At 37.4% G+C, this 26,572-nt stretch overlaps 1 protein-coding gene across 1 annotated transcript; it reads right to left on the bottom strand.

Annotated features, from left to right (window-relative positions):
• Nucleotides 1-11,313: 11,313 nt before the first annotated feature.
• znf592.L (zinc finger protein 592 L homeolog) lies at nt 11,314-26,533 on the bottom strand. Its single transcript, XM_041586644.1, has 9 exons — nt 26,394-26,533; nt 21,619-23,902; nt 20,300-20,478; nt 18,228-18,404; nt 17,798-17,957; nt 15,046-15,306; nt 12,508-12,617; nt 12,150-12,303; nt 11,314-12,062 (listed from the first exon to the last, which is right to left on the bottom strand). The coding sequence occupies exons 2-9, from the start codon at nt 23,866-23,868 to the stop codon at nt 11,604-11,606; spliced, it is 3,750 nt and encodes a 1,249-aa protein (XP_041442578.1). The 5' UTR covers nt 23,869-23,902; nt 26,394-26,533; the 3' UTR covers nt 11,314-11,603.
• Between the last annotated feature and the right edge of the window lie 39 nt (nt 26,534-26,572).

Here is a 26,572-nt window from a genome sequence, read left to right as displayed (position 1 = left end):
CTCACCATTATCTACATGGCAAGAACATGTCACGCAGGATATTCATTATTTAAAAGTAAGATCTATCATTAACAGTCTTATTGAAAAGGGAAGGTTAATGTGAAACTTTCCAAAAACCTCCAGGCATGATTATACTCCAGGGACGTAGGGTTGCCACCTTTTCCGGAAAAAAAAATAAAGGCCTTCCTATATATTTATTTTTTTTCCTTATTAATAACATTGGGATCAACCAGTATATGGAAAGATACAAAAATAAAAACAAAGGGGAGGGAACAGAATGAAAAAGGAGGAGGAAATAAAATGTAATAAAAACATATTACACAAGCAGTGCCAACATATTAACAATTGCAAATACTGGCTCATTTAACGATACTGTTAAATGATCAGAGGTATCAGTAAGTAATAAACAATAGGACAATAAGCATAAAGCTATGTATTGATTGTAACAGAAAGAAAAGGCTACCATAGACTCCTAGGGGAGTGATTGTTTGTAATAATCGGACTCTTTAAATGAGAGCCACCTATACCATTTTGTATTATAACTAAGGTTTCGGTCTGCTTCAAAAAGGGATAGTTGTTCAAATTTGTGTAATTCTTCTATCTTATTATACCATTCTTGTAGTGTGGGGATCGAAGTCTGTTTCCATTTTAGTGGAATCAGCATCTTTGCTGCGTTTAGCAAGAGAGTTTCGATAGTAGAGGTGAAATTGTTAAGTGATTTGTCCATATGGAACAATAACACATAAGCCGGATCATCAGGTACCTTCCCATATTCTTGTCTTTTTCTAATAATAAAATTGGCATCAAGCATCATTTTTACTGGTTAAATTCCCTGCCGAGTGGCAACCCTCAACGCAACTGGGGGGGTGGGCACAGTAAATTGAGTAACCAGGAAGTAAGTGAGTGACTTGTCTGGTGGCAAGGGGTGGGGCATGGGGTAGTAGTGATGCAGTTTTGGGTGTAAACAGGCAGGGTACAGGCTCTCAGGGCACTGGGTGAAGTAGGGTTGCCACCTGACTTTTTAAAAATGATGCATGATGCCAATGTTGTGAATAGGAAGGAAATAAAAAAATATTGGTCACTTCAGCATAGTGGCAAAATATTTTTCAGTTGCATGCACAGTAGTTCCCCCCTGGCACCCTCTTTACCCTAGTTGACATCCCTGCAACTTGATGGTGACCTGAGTGAAACTAGATCAATCTGCTGAAGCTGTCTGTAATCTACAGGATTTTAAAACCTGCATTAAAGATGTTTGGCTAGGCTTTAAAGGCCCTATACACAGGACGGTAAGCTGCCAACTGGGTCTGGAGGCAGGGCCGGGCCAAAGTATTTTGGCAAGGGCTTCAATTAGTGCTCCCCACTGGGGCCTGCATTCAGTGTCGGACTGGGACACCAGGGGCCCACCAAAAAACCTTAGACCAGAGGCCCACCAAAAGTTTTTAGACCAGGGGTCGACCCTCAGTACTATTTTCTTCTATTATTCTCTCCTCACTCAACCTCTATTCTCCTAGTCTCTTTTCTTTACATACTATAATCTATTATTTCACCTATTAAGCCACTTTGTTCTCATAGAAATAGGGAATGGCCATGAAATTGGCCAAAAGTTTAGCAGCATGAGGGCCCACTGACACCTGGGCCCACTGGGAGTTTTCCTGGTATCCCAGTCCGACACTGCCTGCATTACCATTTCCCACCTTATCATTTATATTGCCCCCTCTATCTGTGCCAGCAACCATCATGTTGCCTCCATTTGTACCTGTGCCAATGCCAGTCAATCCCTCAGTTTGCCGCCAATCTGTACCTGTGCCAGCATAAACCAAAACATCCATCATATTGTTACCCCCAATCTGTACCTATGCCAGTGGCAGCCAAAAAAATACCTGTGCCAGAAGCCACCATATTGCTCCATGTACCTGAGCCAGCAGCAGCTGATCCCTCATATTGCCCCCAATCTGTACCTGTGCCAGCAACAGCCAAGAAATATTGCCCCTAAATATGTACTTGTGCCAGCAGCAGCCAAAAATCCATCATATTGTACCTAATCATCTGTTTACCTGTGCCAGCAGCAGCCAAGATATTTCTCAAAAATATGTACCTGTGCCAGCAGCAGCCAAGATATTTCTCACAAATATGTACCTGTGCCAGCAGCAGCCAAGATATTTCTCACAAATATGTACCTGTGCCAGCAGCTGCCAAGAGGAAGGTGGGGAGTGCTTGTGCCCACAGTATGTATCACGCACAAGAGGGGGTTGGAATAGAGGGTTTATAGAACTGAAAAACTATTAAGGACCAAGCAAACAAGGGTTTTAAAAAAAAAGGAAACATAATCCCCTTAAAAGTAAGCCCCCACATGATTGCGCCCTAGGTGGACCCTACTCTGCCTACCCCTAGTTCTGGCCCAGTCTTTAGGGGCAGCAATTGGTAACTTCATCAGCTGCGTATGGGCAAATTAGTCTTTTATGGTGACCATCACCACAAAATGGCACTGGGTGTGTTATTTAAAAGCATAGTTCAGTCCCTGGAACAAAGTGTCCCTCCCTGGATTTAAAGGAGAACTAAACCCTAAAAAATAATTTTGCTAAAAATGCTATATTTTATATACTGAATTTATTGCACCAGCCTAAAATTTCAGCTTCTTAATAGCAGCAAAGATCCAGGACTTGTCACAGGGGGTCACCATCTTGGAAGTGTCTGTGACACTCGCATGCTCAGTGGGCTCTGAGCAGCTGTTGAGATGCTAAGCTTAGGGGTCATCGCAAATTATCAAGCAGAAAATTAAGTAGGACTGTAATATAAACTGATGCTACAGGGCTGATTTATTAATTCTGATGCTTGTTGCACTGGTTTCTGTACTGCTATTTACTAATCAGCCTTATATTGTGACATTTCTATTCTATGTGTACTGTATATTGTGAGTGGATCCCTAAGCTCAGTAAGAAACAGCAGCACAGAGCATGTGCAGTGAATCAGCAGAAAAGAAGACAGGGAGCTACTGGGGAATCTTTGGAGACACAGGTCTTCCCTTCTAAAGGGCTGTGTTGCCTTAGGCTGGTAAAGAAGCCCAAAACTTAATGTACAAAATGTCTAGATACTTCTTTAGTTAGGCTTTAGTTCTCCTTTAAAGCAGCAGCCTATCACTTTAATGACATTTCATTAAATCACTAACACATGGGCCATGTATGAAGATGCTATAGTACATTATAGTATACTAGGACATTTCCAAATGCAGGAATGACAAGCGTTAAAGGAACTGTAACACCAAAAAATGTAAGTGTTTTAAAGTAATGAAAATATCATGTAGTGTTGCCCTACATTGGTAAAACTGTTCTGTTTGCTATAGCACTACTATAGTTCATATAAACAAGCTGCTGTGGAGCAATGGCGGAAATTGAAAAACGGCTATATGGCACACGTAAGTAACGGATAACAGATAACACCATTAGACAGACAGAGCTTATATGCTATCTGCTGTGTAACCTGAGCCTTTTCTCCTTTGAATGGTTGCCCCCATTGCTACACAGCAGCTTATTTATATAAACAATAGTAGTGTTTCTTAAGCAAACACAGCAATTTTACCAGTGCAGGGCAACACTGCATTATATTTTCATTACTTTAAAACACTTATTTTTTGACATTACTGTTCCTTTAACTCCAAGGGAATGGTCACAAATGGGCAGAGAATCTGAATGACAATTAAGATAAGATATGGGCTGGATATTTTTTGTTGTGGATACTCTATACCACTATATTACAGTGACGTTATATATTTTTTTTTGCCTGGGGTGGTGTTCACGCCAACCACTGAAGACTTTGTAAAGTCTCACAAGCAACATGAGAACATGTTTTGCTGCTAATTTCTAAAATAGGTATGGGATCAGTAATCCAGAAAGTTTTGAATTACCCATATACTCCATTTTAATCAAAATTTCTAACTTTTTTCAAAATGATTTCCTTTTATAATAAAACAGTAACTTGTACTTCATCCTAACTTTGATATTATTTATCCTTATTTGAGGCAAAACCATGCTATTGGGTTTATTTGCTGTTTAAATTATTTTTTAGTAGACAAGGTATGGAGATCCAAATTACTGAAATACCCCTTATCCGGAAAAAAACAGGCCTCCAGCATTCTGGATAACAGATTTCACTGTGATAATGGTGCACTCAGACCAAAGGTATTATATGTGTTATCAGATTAGACGCAACTTGGTTGGTAAGAAGCATATTTATTTACTAGGAGCTAAAAAAAAAAGCCAATGTGATTGCAGGCAGACAACAGACTGTCCCATATTTAAAACTTTTATTTGAAATATCTGGAAGTAAACATACATACATTCCTCAGCATTTAAATGTGAGGAAGAGACTTTCTAAAACATAAAAGTTACAAAGGCAGTCTACTCTGTACATTCTTCTAAATTACACTGCACATTGTTATAAAAGGGGAAAGCAATCTTCTAAGTTGTTTGTATCAAAACAAAATGGGCCAAGAATAAACTTTCTAATCTTTCAATGTGACAAGATAAATAGCAATTTCTCTTTTATTAAATTATATACCCATTATGGAAAGCTAGTAAATGACAGAAGAAATCCTGGCTCAGCATGACACTGAATCATATTTCAGGTTAAACATATAAAGGTGCAGTGCCACATAGCAGCATGTTTGGGTTACACTAAAAGAGGACATTCAACCACATAACATATTTTAGGTTGGTTTATTTGATTAAACCATTTAATTGCCAGCAAAGTCTTCAAAATTGTAAAGGCTACCCTGGAATTAATGGTCTACTAAAATTGCTTAAATTTGCAGAAATAAAATCTTTCACTATCCAATACAGAGTATGAGCTGCAGGATTTTATAACAATAAACACATTTTAAGAATAAAATAAGGGTAGTTTAAAAGAATTTTATAGCGAGTGCATGAGAAATAGAGGAAATTACTTTTAAACTCAAAGATTTGGTGAATGCAGTGTTGTTGTTGATAGATGAGTTTGTATGCTAAAAGGGGCACTAGCATTATAAAAACTGGTGGTCTATCATTTAGCAAACAGCTATGGTGAAAAACCACTATATTCTCCATATAAGTATTTGCGCCTAATGACTTTGCCAACCTTATTTGGTAATGAATGCAAAATAATTATTTGTTGCATTTGCTGCTAGTGTTCCACCCCTAGTTTGAGCCAACACAGCTTTCTAGATTTCTTCCATGTGCCAAGTTATGGATTTAAGTTCACCATTAAACCACATTTAAAGGAGAAAGAAAGGCTTAATCACAGGGGGAATTCCAATTTAAGTACTGCCCCCAGTGAATGTTACTACTCATATAGTATATATACTTATAGAACAGTAAGGGGTTCTGGTTTGGAGGTAAATTGGAACTTAAGACGCCAAAAGCCAAACTTTCACACTACTGAAAATGTGCACAGCCCAGTGAAGCAGCAAGGTTTCCAGAGACAGAAGAGAATTGGTTTACTACAATAGTGTGAGTTTCACAAAGGAAGTGTTAGCACAGGGTTTAAAGTTATAATTGCTGTGGGGGGGTTGAATGTATGTAGAAAAGGTGCATAAACTATCTGAACTTCCAGAAATATTTATATTTTTTTCACAGACATGCCGGATTCCAAACATTGAAAGGAAACCATAAACTTTCTAACCCCTGTAGGTTCACAATGTCATGCAACCCCTCCTTCACCTTTTTCCTATTCTAAAACATCTGGATTCTGGGACTGTAAATCCTTCTGCATTCCAGAGAATCGAATCTGTGCAGCACCCACTATACAAAGCTTGAAATCCCATGAACAAGGAAAATCGAACATGTTAATGAAGGGGTGCATGACTCTTTGAGTCTACAAGGGTTGGGAAATTGCTTGTATGATGTGATCTGTGGAATGAGCTACGTACAGTATGTCTATGCAAAAAAAAAAAAAAAAGTTATTTATTTCTGGAAGATCATTTTATACAATCCCAAATTAATAAGGTCATGTAAAACAGAGGGTACATTTTCCCTCAAGTCTTTCCTTGTCTGTTATGTGGCTATGGCTACACAGACACCCACTTGTAATTATCCAACTTTTTGATCAAGAAATAACATTAAAAAACAAAAAAAACAATTAAGTGTGTTTTATAAAAAGGTAAAACACACTTGACTTCACAGCCTTCAGTGTGTACATAAACCTCAAGTACTGAATACCCTCGTGATAATATGTGAGAAAATGTATGTATGCATGTGCGAGAATATCTATACATACAGGCATATATATTTATATAAAATATATCTAAACACACATTGAAACAAATGGGAAAACAGAACACATAGAAGTGTGGGGGGGGGGAATATATATATATATATATATATATATATATATATATTTATTATTATTTTTTTTTTGTTTGCAAAGTAGAGATAGCATGTGGGACAGCACCATTAAGAAAACGGATGTGAACATATATATTTCTTATATATTTATATTATATATTTATATAGCTATACATAGTCAATATGACTACATTTAAATAAAACAATCTCCAGTGAGTAATTTATAAAATTGCAAAATTGTAGGAGATGTTTGATATAACTGTATCCAGAACAACACTTTTTTTCCACCCCCCAGTTAAGTACAAATGGGAGGATGCAACACATTGTAAAATGGGACCTTTTATAAGTTTATATATCATAAAAAAAACCTAACATAGTAGCCAATATTTTGATATGTTTGCCAGATTGTGACAATTAAATGATGCACCTTTATGTTAGAAAACAAAATATAATAGTCTCCAGAAATACAAACCCTACATTTCTTGCATGCTCTTTCATTCTTGCACCTTCTTTTTCTTACAGTCTATAAATTACATTTTAGCTTTTTTTACTCTCCAGTCTTTATGTCGTGCATGTTAAAGGTAGGAGGTAGAAACCACTATCATTAGTGGCATCAATGGGTTTATTATGTCAAAACACTTATGGGCTTAAGAGTCTCACACATTGCCAGAAATTGTATTCCTTTACATAATACCAATGGAAGCCTTGGTGGTTCCATTATTTATGAATCAGTGGAGTTAAAGAAAAACTATACCCCCCCAAACAATGTAGGTCTCTTTAAAAAATATATTGCATAAAACAGCTCATATGTAAAACCCTGCTTCATATAAATAAACCATTTTAATATACTTTTTTTTAGTAGTATGTGCCATTGGGTAATACTAGAAAATTGCCATTTTTAAAAATAAGGGCCGCCCCCTGGGATCATAGGATTCACTGTGCACACAAATAAACCAAACAAACATACGTTAGGTCACATGAGCCAATTAACAGAAAGAGTTGTGTCTTTTGCTTCAGCACTTCTTCCTGTTACAGTTAGAGTTGTAGTATTTCTGGTCAGGTGATCTCTGAGGCAGCACAAAGACCATCACAAAATGGTGGTTCAAGGCAAGAGATGTTAAAGGGCAATATTTACTTAAATATATATTCCAGTTTGAGAAGATTCTTTAATATGACACTTAGGGGCACATTTACTTAGCTCGAGTGATGGAATAGAATTTCAAAGTATTTTTTTGGCTACTTCGACCATTGAATTGGATACTTCGACCTTCGACTACGAATCGAACAATTCGAAGTAAAAATCGTTCGATTATTCGATAGTCAAAGTACTGTCTCTTTAAAAAAAAAAAAAAACTTTGACCACCTACTTCGCCACCTAAAGCCTACCAAGCATCAATGTTCGCCTATGGGGAAGGTCCCCATAGGCTTTCCTAACTTTTTTAGATCAAAGGAAAATCGTTCGATCGATGGATTAAAATCCTTCGATTAGAACGATTTTTCCTTCGATCGTACGAACGAAGGAAATTTGGTAAATCCAACGACTTCGATATTCGAAGGATTTTACTTAGACGGTCGAATATCGAGGGTTAATTAACCCTCGATATTCGACCCATAGTAAATGTGCCCCTTAATATGATATAAATCTGTTGTTTAAATGTTCATTTTGGGGGGTATAGTTTTCCTTTAAGTAAAGAAAAAAGTGGGAGTAAGCAGCAGCAGTGAATAGAACATTTAGCAAGAAGGTTTACTGTCTTTAACCAAGTTCCACAGCCTCAGATTTTACAATTTCATACGTTTCCGCCCCAATATACATTCAATTTTAATGGTTAAAAAGACAGAGGCATAACTTAATGAAACAAGATATCCCCACCCTACACGTGCAACCTGACTCCCCACTTCTGTCGATCCTTTCTGGGCCCCTTCCCTCCTCAGAGTTATATCACTGATTTAAGTTATATGTGTTATTGCACTCAAGGGCAGTAAAGCATTCACTCCTGCTTTGACTCTTCCCACTGTAGCAGCCAGTTCTCTAGGTCTGTTAGTCACCAGGCTTTTGCTACATTGTTTTTAAGAGTCAGAACCAGCAGTGGAGAGAATAAAAGCAGTCAGATATATCCATTTTGTGCATTTACACAATGTATACAGAGAATAGTTTTTGCTTGCACCAAAGCAATCTGTTAACGGCTTGTAATGGTCTTGGCAGTAACAAAATAACTGTTTCTATTTCTATGTCACAAGCTGAAATAAATGTCAGATAAAGAGCATAATATGTAATGCGCATGAAACAGGGTAGGTAATGGCGGCCAGGGAATGAATTACAGAGCCATTTGCTCTGCTAAAGTAAGAATAATGTAATCACAGTATGTTTGTTTTTACAGTCTTGTATGCATATAATTATAACGAAGCCTGGATACAGTTACAGAATATGTATCCATAAGGTCCTGGAATCAAACCGTACATATTCGCTGCTGTCTGTTGTGACCTCCAAGTAAGAGTTTAAATGTATGGCACATCTGATAAGACTGGTGAAAAAAAAACAAAAAACATTTTATATATATATATATATATATATATATATATATATATATATATATATATATATATATATATATATATATATATATATATATATATATTTGGGAAAGTGTGTTAGGGGAAATATTAAACAAGGTGCAAGTGTAACAAAGCAACAAAGGATATTTAGCAATTGTGCCAATATTTAGCAACTGCTGAAGAGAAAAAGAATTGCAAAATAGTTTCTATGCCAAAAATAAGTGCAAATAGTGGGGTAATAGTGAAATATGTGACCTGGTAGGCAGCACAATACTACAAGGAAACACATGCAGGAGCAGATCAGCAAGGGACAGACATACTTACACTTTTAGGTTTGCTTGGCATGGCACACCCCTTGCTACTGGCATCCCTCCCCTCAGGACTAAGACTGAGTTTGTCATGCCCCCTTCCTGGAGCAGAGCAGCAACTGAACATTTATGCCTGTACAATTTATGGCTTCCCATTGCTGCAAACCACAGTTTTGACATAGCGAGTGGGCACGGTTCAACTGCAAGATAGGAGCAAGAGATGTTGCTCCTTCAATCTAAATTGGACTAAAAAAAGAATCATAAGGTTGGTGACGTAATGTAATTTACGTGATGTAACTAAATTCCCTGACTCCTTTAAAGGAACAGTAACATCTGAAAATTAAAATATAATGCAATGTTGCCCTGTACTGGTACAACTGGTGTGTTTAATTCAGTAACTCTACTATAGTCTATTTAATAAAGCTGCTGTGTAACCATGGGAGCAGCCATTCAAACACAGGACACATAGTAGATAAAACATACAAGATACACTATGTAGTATCCCATTGTATACTACAGTGCTTAGCTGTTATCGGTTGTGTAACCTGTGCCTTTTCTCCTATTACAGCTTTGAATGGTTGCCCTGTATGTTACATATGTAGGTATGTAACTTTAGTTAGATATTCAGATGAACCTAACCTTGTTTTTTTCCTATATTCTACTGGCCTCTGTGCCATACAGTTTTCCTAGAAAACCTAACTCGGCTGAAGGTAAACCTAATAAAAGATGTGTAGAAGGCTGAAAAAGAAATACATAATAAAACACTGAGACTGTTATTAAGGGCAATGGCACACAAGGAGATTCGTCACCCGAGAAAAATCTGTTTTGCTGTGGGCACCACATATCCCGAAAACGGCTTTCATGTCACGGGTATTTTATCGAAGCATGTAAAAACCATAGTATGCAGTAGTCTGGCTTTTTCATGGAAAATTCAGAAGAAGCCGTTTCCCCAGAATTAAGCTGGATAGCTGCATGTGATTTGTCTTTCATGCGATGATCTGTAATATTTGTGAAGGGAAATGCATTTTCAGGAAATTTTCACCCGAGGTGAAAAACAAATCTGATGAAGAATCTCCCTGCCATTACCTCAAAACAGAAGAATTTCAGACTGATGTTTTGTGTTTTAAAACATGGGATTTCTATGTCTAAACGGTTCTTTAGGGGAGATATTTGACGTAGGATAATTATGTTTGCTTTTTTGATTCTTGCAACATAAAATATGGAAATGCATGCTTACTTTGCGTAAATGAGGAGTCAGAATGGACAGTCTATTGTAATCTTAACTGGCTTTTCAATTAGTATGTACAATGCTCTCCAGCAGTTGTTAACTGGAACTTCCATCACTTGAAGGTAGCAAATGGCTGGCAGACGATGGTCACAGAGTTGTAATTGATTAAAGGCTTTTATAAATGTTTTAATACTGAAATAAAATATCTATTGTTGTGTATGAGATAAATCAGAACTGCATCATTTACCTGAAGAACCTGGCTATGCTTATTAAAGGGGTTGTTCACCTTCCAAACACTTTTTTTTAGTTCAGTTGTTTTTAGATTATTCCCCAGAAATAAAAACCTTTTCAATTACTTTCCATTATTTATTTTTTACTGTTTTTCCAAAATCTAAGTTTAAATTTGAATGTTCCTGTCTTTGGTGCTTGAGAGCAGCTCAGTAATTCAGGTGCAGATTCTAAACAGTTACATTTAGTTGGTACATTTCTCAGCAGTATCTCTGGAGTATTAGCAACTATTGTATCAATCCTAACAGCTGCCTGTAATGAAACCCAGATATTCTGTTCAGCAGGGACAAAGATAAGAAATGTATCCACTAACTGTGTCAATTTAGAACAGTTTACAGGGTTGGCGACTACCCCTCCCAGAGCTGCTTTAGAAGGAAAATTAAACTTTACATATCAATATTAGAAAAATGGTCAAACATAGAAAATAATTGGAAAAAGTAGTTATTTCTGGTGATCTATCTGAAAACATCTAGTTGATTGAAGGTGAAAAACCCCTTTTAAGCACTGGCAAATCCTCTACATAACTTATTCCCTCCAATTGTTACAAATTCCTGTGACAGTAAAGGAAAATAAAGGCTGTGTGTACAGGGAGAATATGAAGAACAGTACATTTGTACAGAGCTGGAAATAGAAACCACTTCTTTAATTCCCTTTTTAAACCTTTGCAGATTATTTCAAAATGGATGGCTATGTAAGCCCCTATTCAGTTATGCTTCTTTAAAGAGTGTTTGATGGCCTGTATATACAAACACAGTACCTTAATTTGTTTCCTTTTTCACTTTAATTTAAATCAACAAACCTCCTGGGTTTTCAGTAAAAATAGTTTTTATATTCTCTTTTTAAAAAGTTTTAAACATTTGTTTTCTCTTGGTTTCCAAATGGTGATTTTGTTATACCAGAATATGTCTGAAGCTACTCAGAATCCTGCTTCTGTTTGTTAGAGGACCTTTCGCCATGAGTTCGGAGATGGGCAGAATACATACTCTCAAGTTCAAATGTTACATTGCACTGGGCACATTCCCATGATTCTTTGAGTTCCTGCTTCACACTCTGAGCCTCCTCGTCTGATGGAGGCTTTGGTTTTGGGTTTACATGTCTCTGCTCTTCCTCTTCATCCTTTACCTTGTGCACAATGAAGAGATGCCTGTTGAGGGATATCTGAGAAGTGTAACACAAGCCACAGTGCACACACTGGCATGTTGAGTTGTCAGTTTTGTGCTGGGGTATATGTTCCAGGAATTCTGTGCTGCTGTCTGCAGTGAAGCCACATTTTGCACACTTATACAGAGCTTTCAGTTTCTTTCCTTCAGGACTCAGAGTCTCATTTTCCTCTTGTAGCGCCTGTTTAGCTGTTCTCTTGGGGCGAGGTGTCTAGAAACCACAGAGTAAAGGAATTATAAGTGATTAAGCAACTGGAAAGAACAGAACATGTCAAACAAGATAAAGGAGTAGTGGTACCTGTTCATGTTTCCTACTCTGGCCTGGTGTCTCTCCAGTTGATAGGGTATTAGTGGGAAGCCGGGGAAGTTCAGGATTTTTGATGCCGTGCATTAGAATTATGTGATTAGCCAACATGGATGGCTTGGCAAATACTGGCTTATCTGTACAATAGCTGAAAGACACAGGATAATACTTTAAAGGAAAAGTATACTCCGCAGATTTTTACATTTTCTACTGTTATGTAAGTAGTAGAAAGTAAAAAGTAATTCAAATTATTTTGCTTATCGCTATATAGGGAGTAACTCCAATATCTACATATAAAACAAATATTAAGAGAGAAAACTTTGAAATGAAAAATATGCAAATGATCTCTTACCAGCATGTGTAATCTTTTTTTGTATCATGGTTATTTCGCATGTGTCTTTTTAAGCTGGCGGAAGAATTGAAGGATCGTTCACACAGTCTGCAAGGGTACCTCTTCATACACTAAAGTCAAAAACAAGGAGTATTGCATGCAGTTATTTTAAACCTGTGAGGTGTATTAGAATGCCCACTATAAGCCAGGCCTGACTGACAAACATCAGTGGCCAACCTCACTAATCCTCCTGTGGCAGAGTGGAAGAAAACTCTGTAAACAATGTTCTAAAATCTAGGGACATACTTCCCAGAAGAGTAGAGGCTGCTAAAAAAGCAAAGTGATGACCAACTTCATAGTAATTCACAATTTCAGATAGATTGGATAGGCAAATGTTCAGATACTTTTGGCAATACTTTATAGTGTACCATGCTGTGTGTGGATTTAAATTACACAGCAACTAGTTGCATTGCTCTTGACTTCTAATGACCAATGGCAATGGTCAGCCTTCAGACACACTCTTGGCTAGTAACATTGTTAGGTCTGCTGATCGTCACCTGGGTCTCATTAAGGGACTAGTAACATCAACAAAAAGATGTATATGCCTTATTGTACAGTTAGACCATTCATTTGAATCACTTCCATGCAGTCACATGCAGCAGTGCATGACTGAAATCAAGCGGATCTTATTAAATGCATGCATAATCTCATCTTGAAAAAAATATGCAGGCTGAGAGCAGCAGAACCAACGCTTTGTCTGCCTTTGGCCTTACTTGTGGTGGTTATGCAGTTATATAGATAAACTGCTGTTTTAACCCATGAAGCAGCCATTTAAGTTGAATCTGGCAAAAAGGCAAGTTTACAGTACACAGCAAATAACCAAAACAGTAAAGCATACAATGGTTTTATCACTTAAAGGGGATGTTTACCTACTCACAAGTTTTCCTCTGTAGATAAATGTATGTTTTTTAATACATACGCATTATACATTATTTTACAAAAGTGTAAAGATATTATTAACTTCTGAAGTCACCGCACTGCTACATTTTTACTAAATGGCTTTTATTTCTCTGTCATGTGACCCTCGTCAGCAGGGAACTGGAGCTCTGTCTATTCCTTCGTTTTCAAAGGACACACAATGAGTAGATGGTGCACAACACAGGAAAATGCGGTTTATTCAATGTTTTGCCTTATCCTCACTGCACCTGGCCTATGCAGCAGTTTCCTGTGTGCAATTATATATATATATATATATATATATATATATATATATATATATATATATATATATATATATATGTATATATGTATATATATATATATATATATATATATATATATATATATATATATATATATATATATATATATATATATATATATATATATATATATATATATATATTAACTTCATAATGTTATTTGTCCGTCCTGTGTCAGGTGCCCTCTCAGATCAATGAGAGGACTTCAAACTGCTCTAGGATAGATATATCTCTAACTTTTGCCCCAAACAACTGTTTTACAACTTTATATCCCCTCTGATCATCTCTACACTGCAATACATTGCTCCCCACTACATAAAGGCCTGCTCTGATTGATTTAACATGGCTGGGCCAAAATCTGCCTGTTTGCACAGTCACAGTATTGGGCTGAATCAGCTGCTCCTACTCTTCATGCAAATACTACAATGTTGCATACAGGCCCGGATTTGTGGAAAGGCCACCAAGGCCGGACCTAGGGTGGCAGTATTTTAGGGGGGAGGCATTCTGCCCAACCACACCCACATTGGTGCAAAAACACTGGGGATGCGCTGGAGATACAATCATTTTTTAAATTTCCCGTGCGCCAATCCCATTGCTCCTGTCCCCCTGGAGGGGACAGGGGCGACGAACGGTAGTGGGCCTAGGTGCGCCCACTATGTAAATCCGGCCCTGGTTGCATAATGTCCAGAAAAAACATTTTGAGATAACAAACCAAACTGCAAAACAAATTTGTATATATTAAAATTAGCGATTAACACTATAAAAATATTTTTTTTAAAAATTGCTAATAACTGACAAAACACAATTGTTTTGTGACAAAATGGTATCACCTTAAATCACCCAGTGCTTTAAAATTACATTAAACAGCACTCAAATTCAGTTTGGCTAAACACTATCAATATAATCAATATCATAAAGGGGTACTTGCCAATGTTACCTCTAAGCTGTGAATTAGTGCGCATTAGTGCAAAGAATTTAGGAATTAGTGCGAATTAGTACAAAGAATTTTGGGTAAAATCACAAAACTATGCATTTATTCTGACCCGAGCACACGTGCACTCAAGTTTAAAATGTTCCCAACATTTTAATTTTATAAAATATGTTTCCAACATTTTAATTTTATAAAATGTTCCCAACATTTTAATTTTTTTGCGCACCTATCCGAAAAGGAATTAGAGGGAACATTGGTACTTGGAATTCTAGATTCAGTACATCCCTAAAAACAATGATCACAATAGGCTAAACAAATTAAGCAACAAGTATTTTCTGGATTGTAGCACAAAGGAATACAACATACCTTCCCGTGACTTTTCTTCATATGGAACACATAAGTCTCTCTATCCAAGATCCACTCTGAGCATTCTCCACAGGTCCAACCTGCCAGTTTCATTTTGTGCTGTGATTCAGAGGATTCAGACTCTTTCTTGGCTGCTGGGGAAGGCAATTCACTTTTGGCTTGAGGCTTTGCTGACGTGTCCTCGCTTTTGTTTACTGCAGAGTCTGGCTTTTTCAGAGAGCAGGATGGCTCCCCACGGGCTTTAGGAAGGCCATGCACAACCTACAGTGGGCACCAGATATGCAATACAACATATGTTTTCAAAACATATTTGGGAATAAGTATAAGCAAACATTATTTATACAACAAGCTGGCATACAATCTTACCTAGGATTCCAAACTATATTAAAAAAAAATAAAAGCCATATTTTCTTCCCTTTCAATGACAACACTTTGCACAAAGAACTAAGGGCTTGTAGTTATGAGTGTTGTGTACTTATGTTTTTACATTCAAAGTTCTGTCCATTTGGAACTAGTAGTAAGAGTACCATCCTTAAAGGAAAACTTTACCCCCCAAAATTTATATTTAAGCAACAGATAGTTTATAGAATATTAAGTGATATATTAAAGAATCTTACCAAACTGATATATATATATCTATATCTATATATATATCTATATATATATATATATATCTATATATATATCTATATATATATATATATATCTATATATATATATATATATATATATATATATATATATATATATATATATATATATATATATATATATAGACATATAACTAGATATGTGCACTCAGATAGCCATGTTGATGCCTAGGTGCTGGACAAAAATTCATATCTGTAAAGCAAAAAAACTTCCGCACACATAGGTCTTGATAAGTGAAAAAAAGCTGGTAGATTTATTTTAACGTTTCGGCTTACAAACTCAAGCCCTTCCTGATGACGGCTTGAGTTTGTAAGCCAAAACGTTGAAATAAATCTACCAGCTTTTTTTCACTTATCAAGACCTATTATGTGTGCGGAAGTTTTTTTGCTTTATATATATATATATATATATATATATATATATATATATATATATATATATATATATATATATATATATATATATATATATATATATATATATATATATATATATATATATAGTAAATATTGCCCGTTTACATCTCTTGCCTTGAACCACCATTTCATGATGGTCTGTGTGCTGCCTCAGAGATCACCTGACCATAAATACTACAACTCTAACTGTAACAGGAAGAAGTGTTGAAGCAAAAGACAGAACTCTGTCTTTTAATTGGCTCATATGACCCAACATGTATGTTTGTTTGTGTGTACCATGAATCCTATGATCCCAGGGGGTGGCCCTTATTTTTAAAAATGGCAATTTTCTATTAAGTATTACCCAATGGCACATACTACTAAAAAAGTATATTATTATGTAAATGGTTTATTTACATGAAGCAGGGTTTTACACCTAAGCTGTTTTATGCAATATCTTTTTATAAAGACCTACATTGCTTGGGGGGTATAGTTTTCCTACAATTTATCCGTAATGGTACTGACCCAACCTTCCTATTTTTAAGTTATACAGAAACAATGTCCAACGCATTGTTATTTCTCACATCCGTTACAAATTGCGTTAAGGTACCCAAATGGTGTTAAACATATAGTGGTACGTGGTACCATTTGGGGCTGTGACCTTGATAAATCTAGCTGTAGATAACACTTCCTACACAAATGCATAGTAAAATGTTGGATTTCTGAATAAATCAAATAAAAATTAGTACAGAGAGGATGAGAATATGGATGAACAATACAGACAACTTTTACCTTTTCGTCTAATATGGGAGAGAATTTATACAAAATCCATATTCAGTTTTGGCAGGTCAGATAGTTTTTATGTGCCTTTTTTACATTGGCCTACTGAATTAGCTCATGTCTAAAATGGAGATATATTTCTCCTTAATTTCCCCATCAGACACAAAATGCACATATGATTTATCAGGAGCCTTTTAACCTTCCAGCAAATATCTTTCCTTTAGACTTAACTTGCTTTTCACCAATTGGGATGCACTAAATTATACATTAGGTGTGGCATTCTGCTAAATAAGAGCCTTTTTTGCAGGCTCTGGATTAGACAAAATGCAGGGTGCCTGGCTAAACCAAAACGGAAGCCTAAATATGATGCAATTTTAAACCAATGGACCAGATGAAAGCGGCACATTTTTTCTTTTCTGTGAGTTTTGCCAACATGCAAATGAAATCCCATTCAGGATATAGAAATCTTTTGTGATGGATTGGGACAAATTCTGAAATTGTGGGTTTAGTGCATCTCAAAATGTTTGGGTGTTTGCAAATTAATTGGTCAGCTAAAAAGTGTCAAAATAAAATATAGGTAGAGTAATAAAGTATTTAGATATTTGTTGATAGTTTGGTGACTAGAAACAAAGTTCATTATTGTAACAAAACCATTCCATTCAAACCACCTGCACCCTGCTCAAAAACTATACGGCTGCCTCATTCCAGTAAAGAAGGTAAGCATAAAAGCCAAGATAGCATTTGGATGATCTTACCCTTAATAATCTCGAAACTACTGTAAGATGACAGATAAAGCAATGTTTTTCCTATACCTTTAACATTATCAGAAGAAGCCCTTACCAATATTGTACCATAATAGCTGTCTTAAATCCATAAATGAAAACTTCAACCCTAGCTAAAGAGATCCTCTAAGGCCCATGTCTCACCTTGAGATGCTGCAATAGTAGCTGTTTTTGCATGTATGCAAGCTGGCACTCAGGGCACTTGAAAACGTTCACAAGTAGCGTGTTTGTGTTCTGGTAAAAGTGTTGGTGAAGGAGTCTCTTCTTATTGAAGACTGTTTCGCAGGAGCACTTATAGATGATTCTACAAATAAAAAAATAAAAAAATCTGCAGTATACACAATATCACGAATTACAAGATTACATCTTGTTGAAAATAAAAGTGTAAACTGGGAAGCTGAAAGAAACTTTGTATGCTAAATAAATGCTTATAGCGTCAGTTTCAACGTATATGGTAAAAAGCAAAAGCTCAAATGTTTATAAGCAAACCAAAATAGAAATCTAGAAATTATACAAACTGAATAGAATCCCAGTGAATGGAAAAATGGAAGTACGAGAAATGCAAGCCACTTACTGGGAGTTCTTGTGGTTTGCAGTGGGATGTTGGGCTGTGATATGCGCAGCCGTACTCTCTGCATTCTTGAAAGCCATGGGGCAGAATGAGCACTTGTGGAACACTTCACAGTGCTTCTCCTGGATATGAGCTTTTAGCATTCCCAAAGACATAAACACCACACCACAGTGTATGCACCTATTAAAACGAGAATAGCTAATTATAAAGATTATACGCTGTGTACAGTATTCAACAAAGGCGTGAACTGGGTCATGGACATCAGATGTTCAAGGCTATGGTCTTATAAAGAAAAGCGAAGGATATATTTAATTGCTTAACTATTTAAAAACAGCTGAACATATACACATATTGTATAGCTTATACACACACATTTGTGTCATAAAAAGAATAAAGTAACCTGGATTGTAAATTATCAAGATATCACAAGTCACCTCGGAGTTCCATGACTGGCCTTTATATTGTCATGGCATATCTAATAGAGAAGTGCAGGCCGAGGGGAACTTTTCTTGTGAGTGCTGTGGCGCCATTTTGTTCCTGTGTTCCAGGCATCCATTGCACCTACTGAGGTTGGGTGCATGCACAGTGCAGAAGTTGTGCTGTGATGTGCATGTGCCCATGCAGGGGGCACACAGGAACAATATCATGGTGCAGTGAGCACAGGAGAAATACTGCAGGCCAGTGCATATTTTTAAGAAGAGGAGACTGTTCCAGGGTAGGAAGTAAGCAACTCTAACCAATAGGGGATGCCTAAAATACCACCCCTATGATTCTACCTTTCATTTTCCTTCATAAAACAATAGTCTCATATGAGATATTTCTCAATGAAAGGTTCACATTTGTTTATGCCCTGGAATATTTAAAGGGCCAGCATATCTTACTGTTCAACATGAATTCAATGAACAGGGCTTGTGCTGAACACACCTTATGCCTATTGTTTAAATGAAGAAAATACATTTCTGGCTCCTGCAAGGTAGCGAATGTAGAGTTGAACCCCCTGCAAATCAGCTTTCAAATAAACTCTGGAGAACCACAGCAAATTCAGTGTATCTTTATTTTTCACACTTTTTGGCTGTGGTTCTCCAGAGTTTATTTAAAAGCTGATTTGGAAGATTTGTGGCTGGACGGGGCTGATACTCTGTTGGAGATACCCTAAACACAGTGAGTGAGGGATCACCAAAATATTTGAAAAGATTTTTGAACCCCCTGCATAATGGATTTCTGCTTATGTTTAAGCCAAAACAGTCACAACAAAGGGTATAAGTAATTAAAACAAAGTACCAATTACCTGCTTTGTATAAACGGGTGTGTTTGCTTCAGAAACACTATTATAGTTTATATAAATAAGTTGATGTGTAGCAGCCACTCAAAAGGAGACATGGCTCAGGTTACATAGAAGATCTGTATAATAGAATGATGTTTTATAGAGCTTATCCGTTATCCACTATATAACTGTGCAATGCAGCCCTATTTCAATTACTTCCATTATTACACAGCAGCTTGTTAACTAAACTACAGTAGTCTTTCTGAAGCAAACAGATCAGTTTTACTAGTTAATTACTTATTAACTTTGGTGTTACTTTAAACCAGTGATCCCCAACCAGTGGCTCATAAATAAGATGTATGAATGAATGAATGAATTTTTTTTTTCCATGACTGTCTATGACTGCATCATTTCATTGGGTAGACAGTTTCACAAATATTAACATAAAAAGCAACATCTAGCATATAAAAAAGGAATTCAAAAACAATTGTTACAACCGTTACAACAGGATAGCAGTGCAAAGATATTGTTGTGAATATCCACCCAACATACATTTGCTAAAAGGAATTTTGGAAGATTATATCAGAATGTGTTTGGCCGGCTATCCTCCGCTAATGAAATGGAAAACATTAAATGTGAAAGAAAAAGAAAATATGAATTTTGGCTTTTTTTATGTATAGGCAGAACGTATTTCCAGCATACTTTCTACTTATTTTGCTGATGTTAAAAAGTGCATTAGGTGTATACTGCTCTTTTAAACTGAAGATGACCGTAATCTCATTTGTTTTTGTCATCAAAAGACTGTACTCACCGAAATGCCACCTTGCGTGTGTAATGCAGACAGTTTTCCTTTACGTGAGTCTGGAAATAGGCAGATCTACAGAGCACCCCGCACTCTGGGCAGCAGTAAGGAGATTTGTGCGTGTGAATGCGTTGGTGTGCACCATAACTACACTTATTAGGCAACATCATCTGGCATACCTGGCAAGTCTGTTGGAAAAATAAAGGAAGAAATAAGAAAAAAATATCCCCCCCTCTTAAATATTATGCATTAGTCAAAGAACAACACAAAAAAGAAAGCAGCTATGGCGGAATAAAGCCATCAAAGAACACATTTAGGACATGAGATAAACTGACATACTAGACGAAGAGACAGACAAGAAAGTGCAGGTGAAACTGCAAAATGAGGGCAAAAACAGTTCTTAATATTTATGGAGTATGACGATGGCAATACCAAATTTAAAAGAAAAGGTATTTCATTTGACATGCAATGTAAAAAAAAAACCTTAAAGAACAAGCAAAGTAGAAAATCACTGTAAAGGTGCCTTAGGTCTACAATTCGATTAAATGGGAGATTGGCAATCCCAAGTGAATATGACTTTGCCTGTCATTAAAGGAATAGTTCAGTGTGAAAATAAAAACTGTGTAAATAGGCTGTGCAAAATAAAAAATGTTTATAATATAGTTAGTTAGCCAAAAATATAGGATTTCAGCAACTTGTATTTGTAGTGTATTTCACCCAACAATTCTAATCCCAAGAGGAAAGTAAATGACCAAACGCCAAACAGCAGAAAACATTTCTCAAGAAGTATTTTTCCAGTTTTAATAATGTTGATGGTGCCTAAGCATATTTTAAATACACAGGCAAACTTCTTTATCTGTGTTTATTTCATGAGAAAACAGCTGTGACCATTTCTATTCTTTCCCTAAACTTTATAGATATTAAGTAGTACAGCCAAGTGTTGGTGTTTTACCATAACCATGCTATTTGCTGGTTTGTGTCTGAATATTAATTAGAAGTGGTGTCAAAAAGTGACTCTTGCAGCGGGATATTCTCTCAGATATTACATAACAGTTCCACATTGTAACTCCCTGTGCAGCCATAGCAAAGCTGCACTAGGAAGGATAGATATACTAGTAAATCTTTGCTCACATTGCTGTTTAATGCTGAACAGTCACATGAAATACAACTAGGATGAGTCACACTGTGACAAAAGTGATATATTTGTAGAAATTTGAGTTGTATAAATCAGCCCTAGGCAGATTGTTGAGACAGCTAATTTTTCTACTCATACTTTACTAGTGGTAAATATTAAAACATGTTTCAATTGAATTTCAAACCTCACTCACCAGTCCATCTTTTTCCTCGGCTACTCTCTGATAATGTCCTGCTAAACTAGTATAATCCTCTACTTGTTTTGAGCACTCCAGACACCTGAACCCATGGCGTATTAGTCCATATGGGTCAGCAAAAAGAGGCATAGCAGGTGGAGCAGAGGTTGAGGCCCCAGACCACACTCCCAGTGAAGCACCTTGAGATAATGTCCGCTGGTTTGAGGAGGAAGGTTGAGAGGTAAGTGCTGGGGTAAGTAGAGATGGAGCAGACAACATCTGATCTGAAGAGATTGGCTTCATCATGACTTGGGAGCACTGCATGATCAAACCCTTGCTTTTGTGTTCTCTGGCATGGCTCAACAAGCTACATCTATTGTAGAACTGAACCGTTTTTGAGCACTGGGTACACATCACCTCAATATGAATACTTCGTCTGCCATGATGTTGTGCAAGACTCTTTTCCAGGGCAAATGAGTCACCACACTCCAGGCAATTATAGCCAGAAGTTGGAAGCTGGATATTGGAGTCAGGAGGTGGGTTCAGATTGGGTTTATAGGTTGGAACTGGGTTGGTGCTGTGCAGAAGTTTATTAAATGCCTCCACAATGACAGGAGCGGCTACTTTTACTTGGTGCACCAAGGGCACAGTCATAGGTGTGGTTTGCCCCTGGGTTGGTTTTAAGACTGGAGACTTTGTGGCTACACAAGATGTAACACTATTAGGGACTAAATTGAGATTAGCAAGATGAACTGCTTTAGGAAGCAGTGTGGTCTGGTTGGCTGTTGCCTTAGAGGAAGACTGTGATTGTTTCTTGCACAGTGATGAATTGGATAGCTTTACTGAACCATTGCCAGGATTTTGAAAACTTGAAGTAGGCATTCCTATCTTTTTTTCACCATTGGCATTCGCTACCTGGGTATTTACAATACTAGATCCATGGATGGTGTTCCTGCCAGTGTTCTTTGCTTTTTCTGGTTCACTTTCAAGTGGATCAGCCTGTTTGGCATCATCATGTGATGAGCTTTGAGCCAAAAGGTTCTCTGTAGACTTTACACTATCATCTGATTCAACATCTGGCAAGATTCTGGTGACAGTTCTTTTTATCTCTCCAGACAACATCTTTATCGTCTTTATCCTCACTTTAGGGATAGCAGGTGGGGAGCCAGCACCAACCGATGGAGAGCCCCTGCTACTTGTATCACTACAGACACTCATAGGACTGTCTGGAGGTTTGGTGATCTTTTTAACCCCCTCCAGAGGACTTTTGGGGCTCTTGGGCGACTTTGGCATTTTGGGACTTCCCTTAACACAATCTTTTAGTGGGACTCCTGTATCCTTAGTGATGTTAGAGGCATCATCTTTAGTAGCTACAGTAACTTTCTTTGCCTGCAGTGCTACAAGAGCAGCCACACAGGAAGACAGTTTTGAATGAGCAGGTTTAATACACTGACGAGGAGGTATAGCTGAGGAACCCATTGCTTCTGAAAAACCTTTATCCTCTTTAACACTATTGTTCTCATTAATTTTGTATGGAAGGGACCCTCCAATGAAGCTGCCAACTTTATCCAAGTCCTTTGTTTGCTCCTCAGTTTTTCCCTTTTCGGCTTCCTTGCAGTCTGTCCTTTGCTCTTTTTTGCAGTATTCATCAAACATACTAAGTTCTGTTTCTGGTGGCTTTCTCAAAAAATCTACATCCATACAACCCTCAGCAGGAACATACATGGATGGCTGTGGAAAATATGGAGACTCTGCTTGCTTTTGCTTACTGGGGATTCCATTATCTTTACACAAGTCATCCGGTTCAGGACTGGAAATGGGGCTAAACTGTGAAAATGTAGGTAAAGGCTCTGATTTGTGTGTCTCAAGCTTTTCTGTGTAGTCTCTACAACTATCCCCATTGATAAAACTGGCTTCAAATTTCCCATACCCTTGTTCCAAATCATTTGACTCTGCCCCAACCTCTGGGCTACGAAAACCATTTTGAAGTAGAGTTGGTCCAATGTGGTTCCCTTCTTTTTCAGATGCCTCAAGAGACTCCTGGCGGCTGGTGTTTTTCACAATAACACTGACAGCAGGAACATCCGAAGCTTGCATTGACTGAGCCAAGGATACATTTTCATCCATGCAAATTCCTGCTGGTTTAAGATGATTTTCTGCTTCGTCGCTTGTGGACTGAATTGCTTCCTTTGCATCCAGGCTTGTGGCATCAGGGATATCAAAAGCAGCCAGAAGATCGTCAAAGTCTGGAGTCTTCATGTCCCCCATGACTGACAGTAGTACTATGAACACAGTATATAATCTGCAATATAAGAAAAGAAGCTAAAGTTTCACAAAGATAAGACAGACACAAATACTTTAAACAAATTTCCCTGATTTTACATAATTTTTTCCTGGTCCCCGGAAAAACGTATAATGAGGGTTCTACTGTATTTGTAGCAGACCTGCCTGTACTTAAAGGAACAGTAACATCAAAAAGTTAAATTGTTGTAAAGTAAAAAAAAAAAAAAATGTAATGCAGTGTTGCCCTCCACTGGTAAATCTGCTGTATTTGCTTCAGAAACACTAACATTGTTTATATAAATAAGATACTGTGTAGCAATGGGGGCAGCCATTCAAAGGAGAAAAAGATCAGGTTACACATCAGATAAGCTCTGTAATCGGTTATACACTATTTAACCTGTGCCATATAGCCTTTCTTCAATTTCCAGCATTCCTACACAGCAGCTTGTTTATACGTACTATAGTAGTGTTTCTGAAGCAAAACAGATCAGTTTTACCAGTGCAGGGCAACAGTATATGTATGATATTTTCATTTTTTTCATTAAAAGGAAATGTCATTCTAAGCATCTTTTCAATATACATTAATTAAAACTTTCATTGGTTAAATGTAAATAGAATTCCTTTTTAAAGCAGTATTTATCTGGCTGTTCACATTTTCTTCATATTTGGTCCTCCATGATCCTAAAACAATATAGCAGAATCCAACTGATTAATAGACCTGAAGGAGAACTAACTTCTGATTCATTTTTTTAAGTCAGACCCAGAAAACAGAAAGTGATATCAATAGCATTTGCAAACCACTGACATGTAATTAATGTTTGACAGTTGCTTATAACAACATCTCATTTAATTACACAAGTGTTTTTGTCTTTAACTACAACTTCTTAAAGGGCAAGTCAAATCGCATTCACTGGGCGAGCCCAATATGTAAGCGACCCACAAATACTGAATCTTATTGTTTAACTTAGACCCTGGGCTGGTGAACCTTTTCCATGAAAGTTCTCCAAATTGGGTTACCAGTGGTGATGGGCGAATCTGACCCATTTCGGCAAAAATTCGCGAAACTGCTAAAATTTGCTGAAATACATTGAAGTCTAAAGGTGACACTTTTTTTTGATGTGTGACAAATTGCATGACAAATTTTTGATGAGTGACAAACGGCATTTTCGAGATGAAACGTGGTGAAAAATGTCGCTAGTTACCATCCCTTGAGCACTACACCCCCATCTCAGCTTATGTCCTTACAATCCTATTTGCTGTCCTGGACAGGAATTTGACTGTACTGTGCAGAGGATCACTGAGATATTGGCAGTGATAGAGTTGCAGTGCTCAAGGAATAATACCCTAGGGCCGATGCACTTTTCAGCAAACAGGAGCTCTGCATAGGGTCTAAGTTAAGTGATAGTATTCACAGGGGGAGTGCATAGCATATTAGCAACCCCCTGCAGTGAATTTTGACTTTAACAGAAGTATACAATCACTTTAATATGCAAAAGCTAACTAGATGGACAAAAACTAGTTTAGCAGGTGATAGTCGCAATGGTTGTTCTGCCAAAGGAGTTTAACGCATCAAAATAAATCAAAAATATTTTGTTTAATATTTATAGTTGGCACCTGGTTTCTTTGCAAGTGCTGAAATCACATTTACTGGAAAGCTGGAGCTAGTTTACATGAGAAAGGTTTTTTAAGCTACAGCTGAATACCGCAGAGAAGAATGAATGGCATTTCACCCCTGTTTATCTTCCTGTGTGAGGGTTAAAACAATTGTATTCTATACAGTTTATCTTGCATGTAAACATGTGCCCCATAGAGCAGTTTCATCTTGAACAACTGCCCCCATAGCTACACAGCAACGTTTATAAACTGCAGTTTGTGAAGCAAACATACATTGTTTACAACTGCAGGGCAACGGTACATTACATTTGAAGGCACAGAAAACTCCTTTGCTTTGGCTTTACTGGTTTTAAAACTCCCATATGTAATGAATGACACCAGGCTGTGCACATAATACAAAAACAATACACATAAATTGTTGGGGAAAAATCCAAAGACCATCCATGGAATGTGTAATGCAACTGGATTACTGTATATAGCATTTAGCAGTTGTGTATAGGCCTGGGGAACTTGCAGCACCCTAGGTTTGCAGAACTACAACTTGCTACTCCTGTGTCAGGAATGCTTCTTATTGCAGTTAAGCAAAAACCAAGTGGAGAGGTAGAAAGGCCTTCCCATAATAAACATACATTATGTACAGCTCACCTGTATTTACTAGCTTATGAAAGTTGTGCCATACTGCAATGATGCATTTGCAACAATACATAAGAGAGCTCTCTGCCCATAGCCATGCCCTGTCCCCACAATGTAATAGTCACTGTGTGTATATGTGCATGATAAGCCTTGCTCCCTGACACCTGCATTGCTTCCATACACCCCCTCCCCATGTTACCAGCTATGTTACTAGTCCACATTCCGCCACGAGCGATCGCCTTTCCCAGCCCATTCATACTCACCCTGCCTCAGACTGGTCATCGATCACACGACAGCGCCCCAAGGGGCAGCTGGGCCCGGAGCCTATCGGGGGACCCAGGAATCAGCCAGACCTGTAGGCCGGAACCGGAGGAAACTAACATGGCGGACAGGGACTGGGCTTTGGGAAGAGGAGGAGCTGTTTGGTAGAAAGGGAGGGGAG

The sequence above is a fragment of the Xenopus laevis genome, chromosome 3L, assembly GCF_017654675.1.
Source record: "Xenopus laevis strain J_2021 chromosome 3L, Xenopus_laevis_v10.1, whole genome shotgun sequence".
Taxonomy (NCBI): domain Eukaryota; kingdom Metazoa; phylum Chordata; class Amphibia; order Anura; family Pipidae; genus Xenopus; species Xenopus laevis.
Note: the sequence above shows the minus strand (reverse complement) of the source record. Positions and strands in the feature narration are given on the sequence as shown.

Coding starts and splice junctions, on each gene's coding strand:
- znf592.L (XM_041586644.1), bottom strand. CDS start 23,868: ATGGGGGACATGAAGACTCCAGACTTTGACGATCTTCTGGCTGCTTTT. Junction 17,958..18,227: donor GCAAACCACAAGAACTCCCA/GTAAGTGGCTTG, acceptor TTTTATTTGTAG/AATCATCTATAAGTGCTCCT. Junction 15,307..17,797: donor TACTATTGCAGCATCTCAAG/GTGAGACATGGG, acceptor TGCCCACTGTAG/GTTGTGCATGGCCTTCCTAA.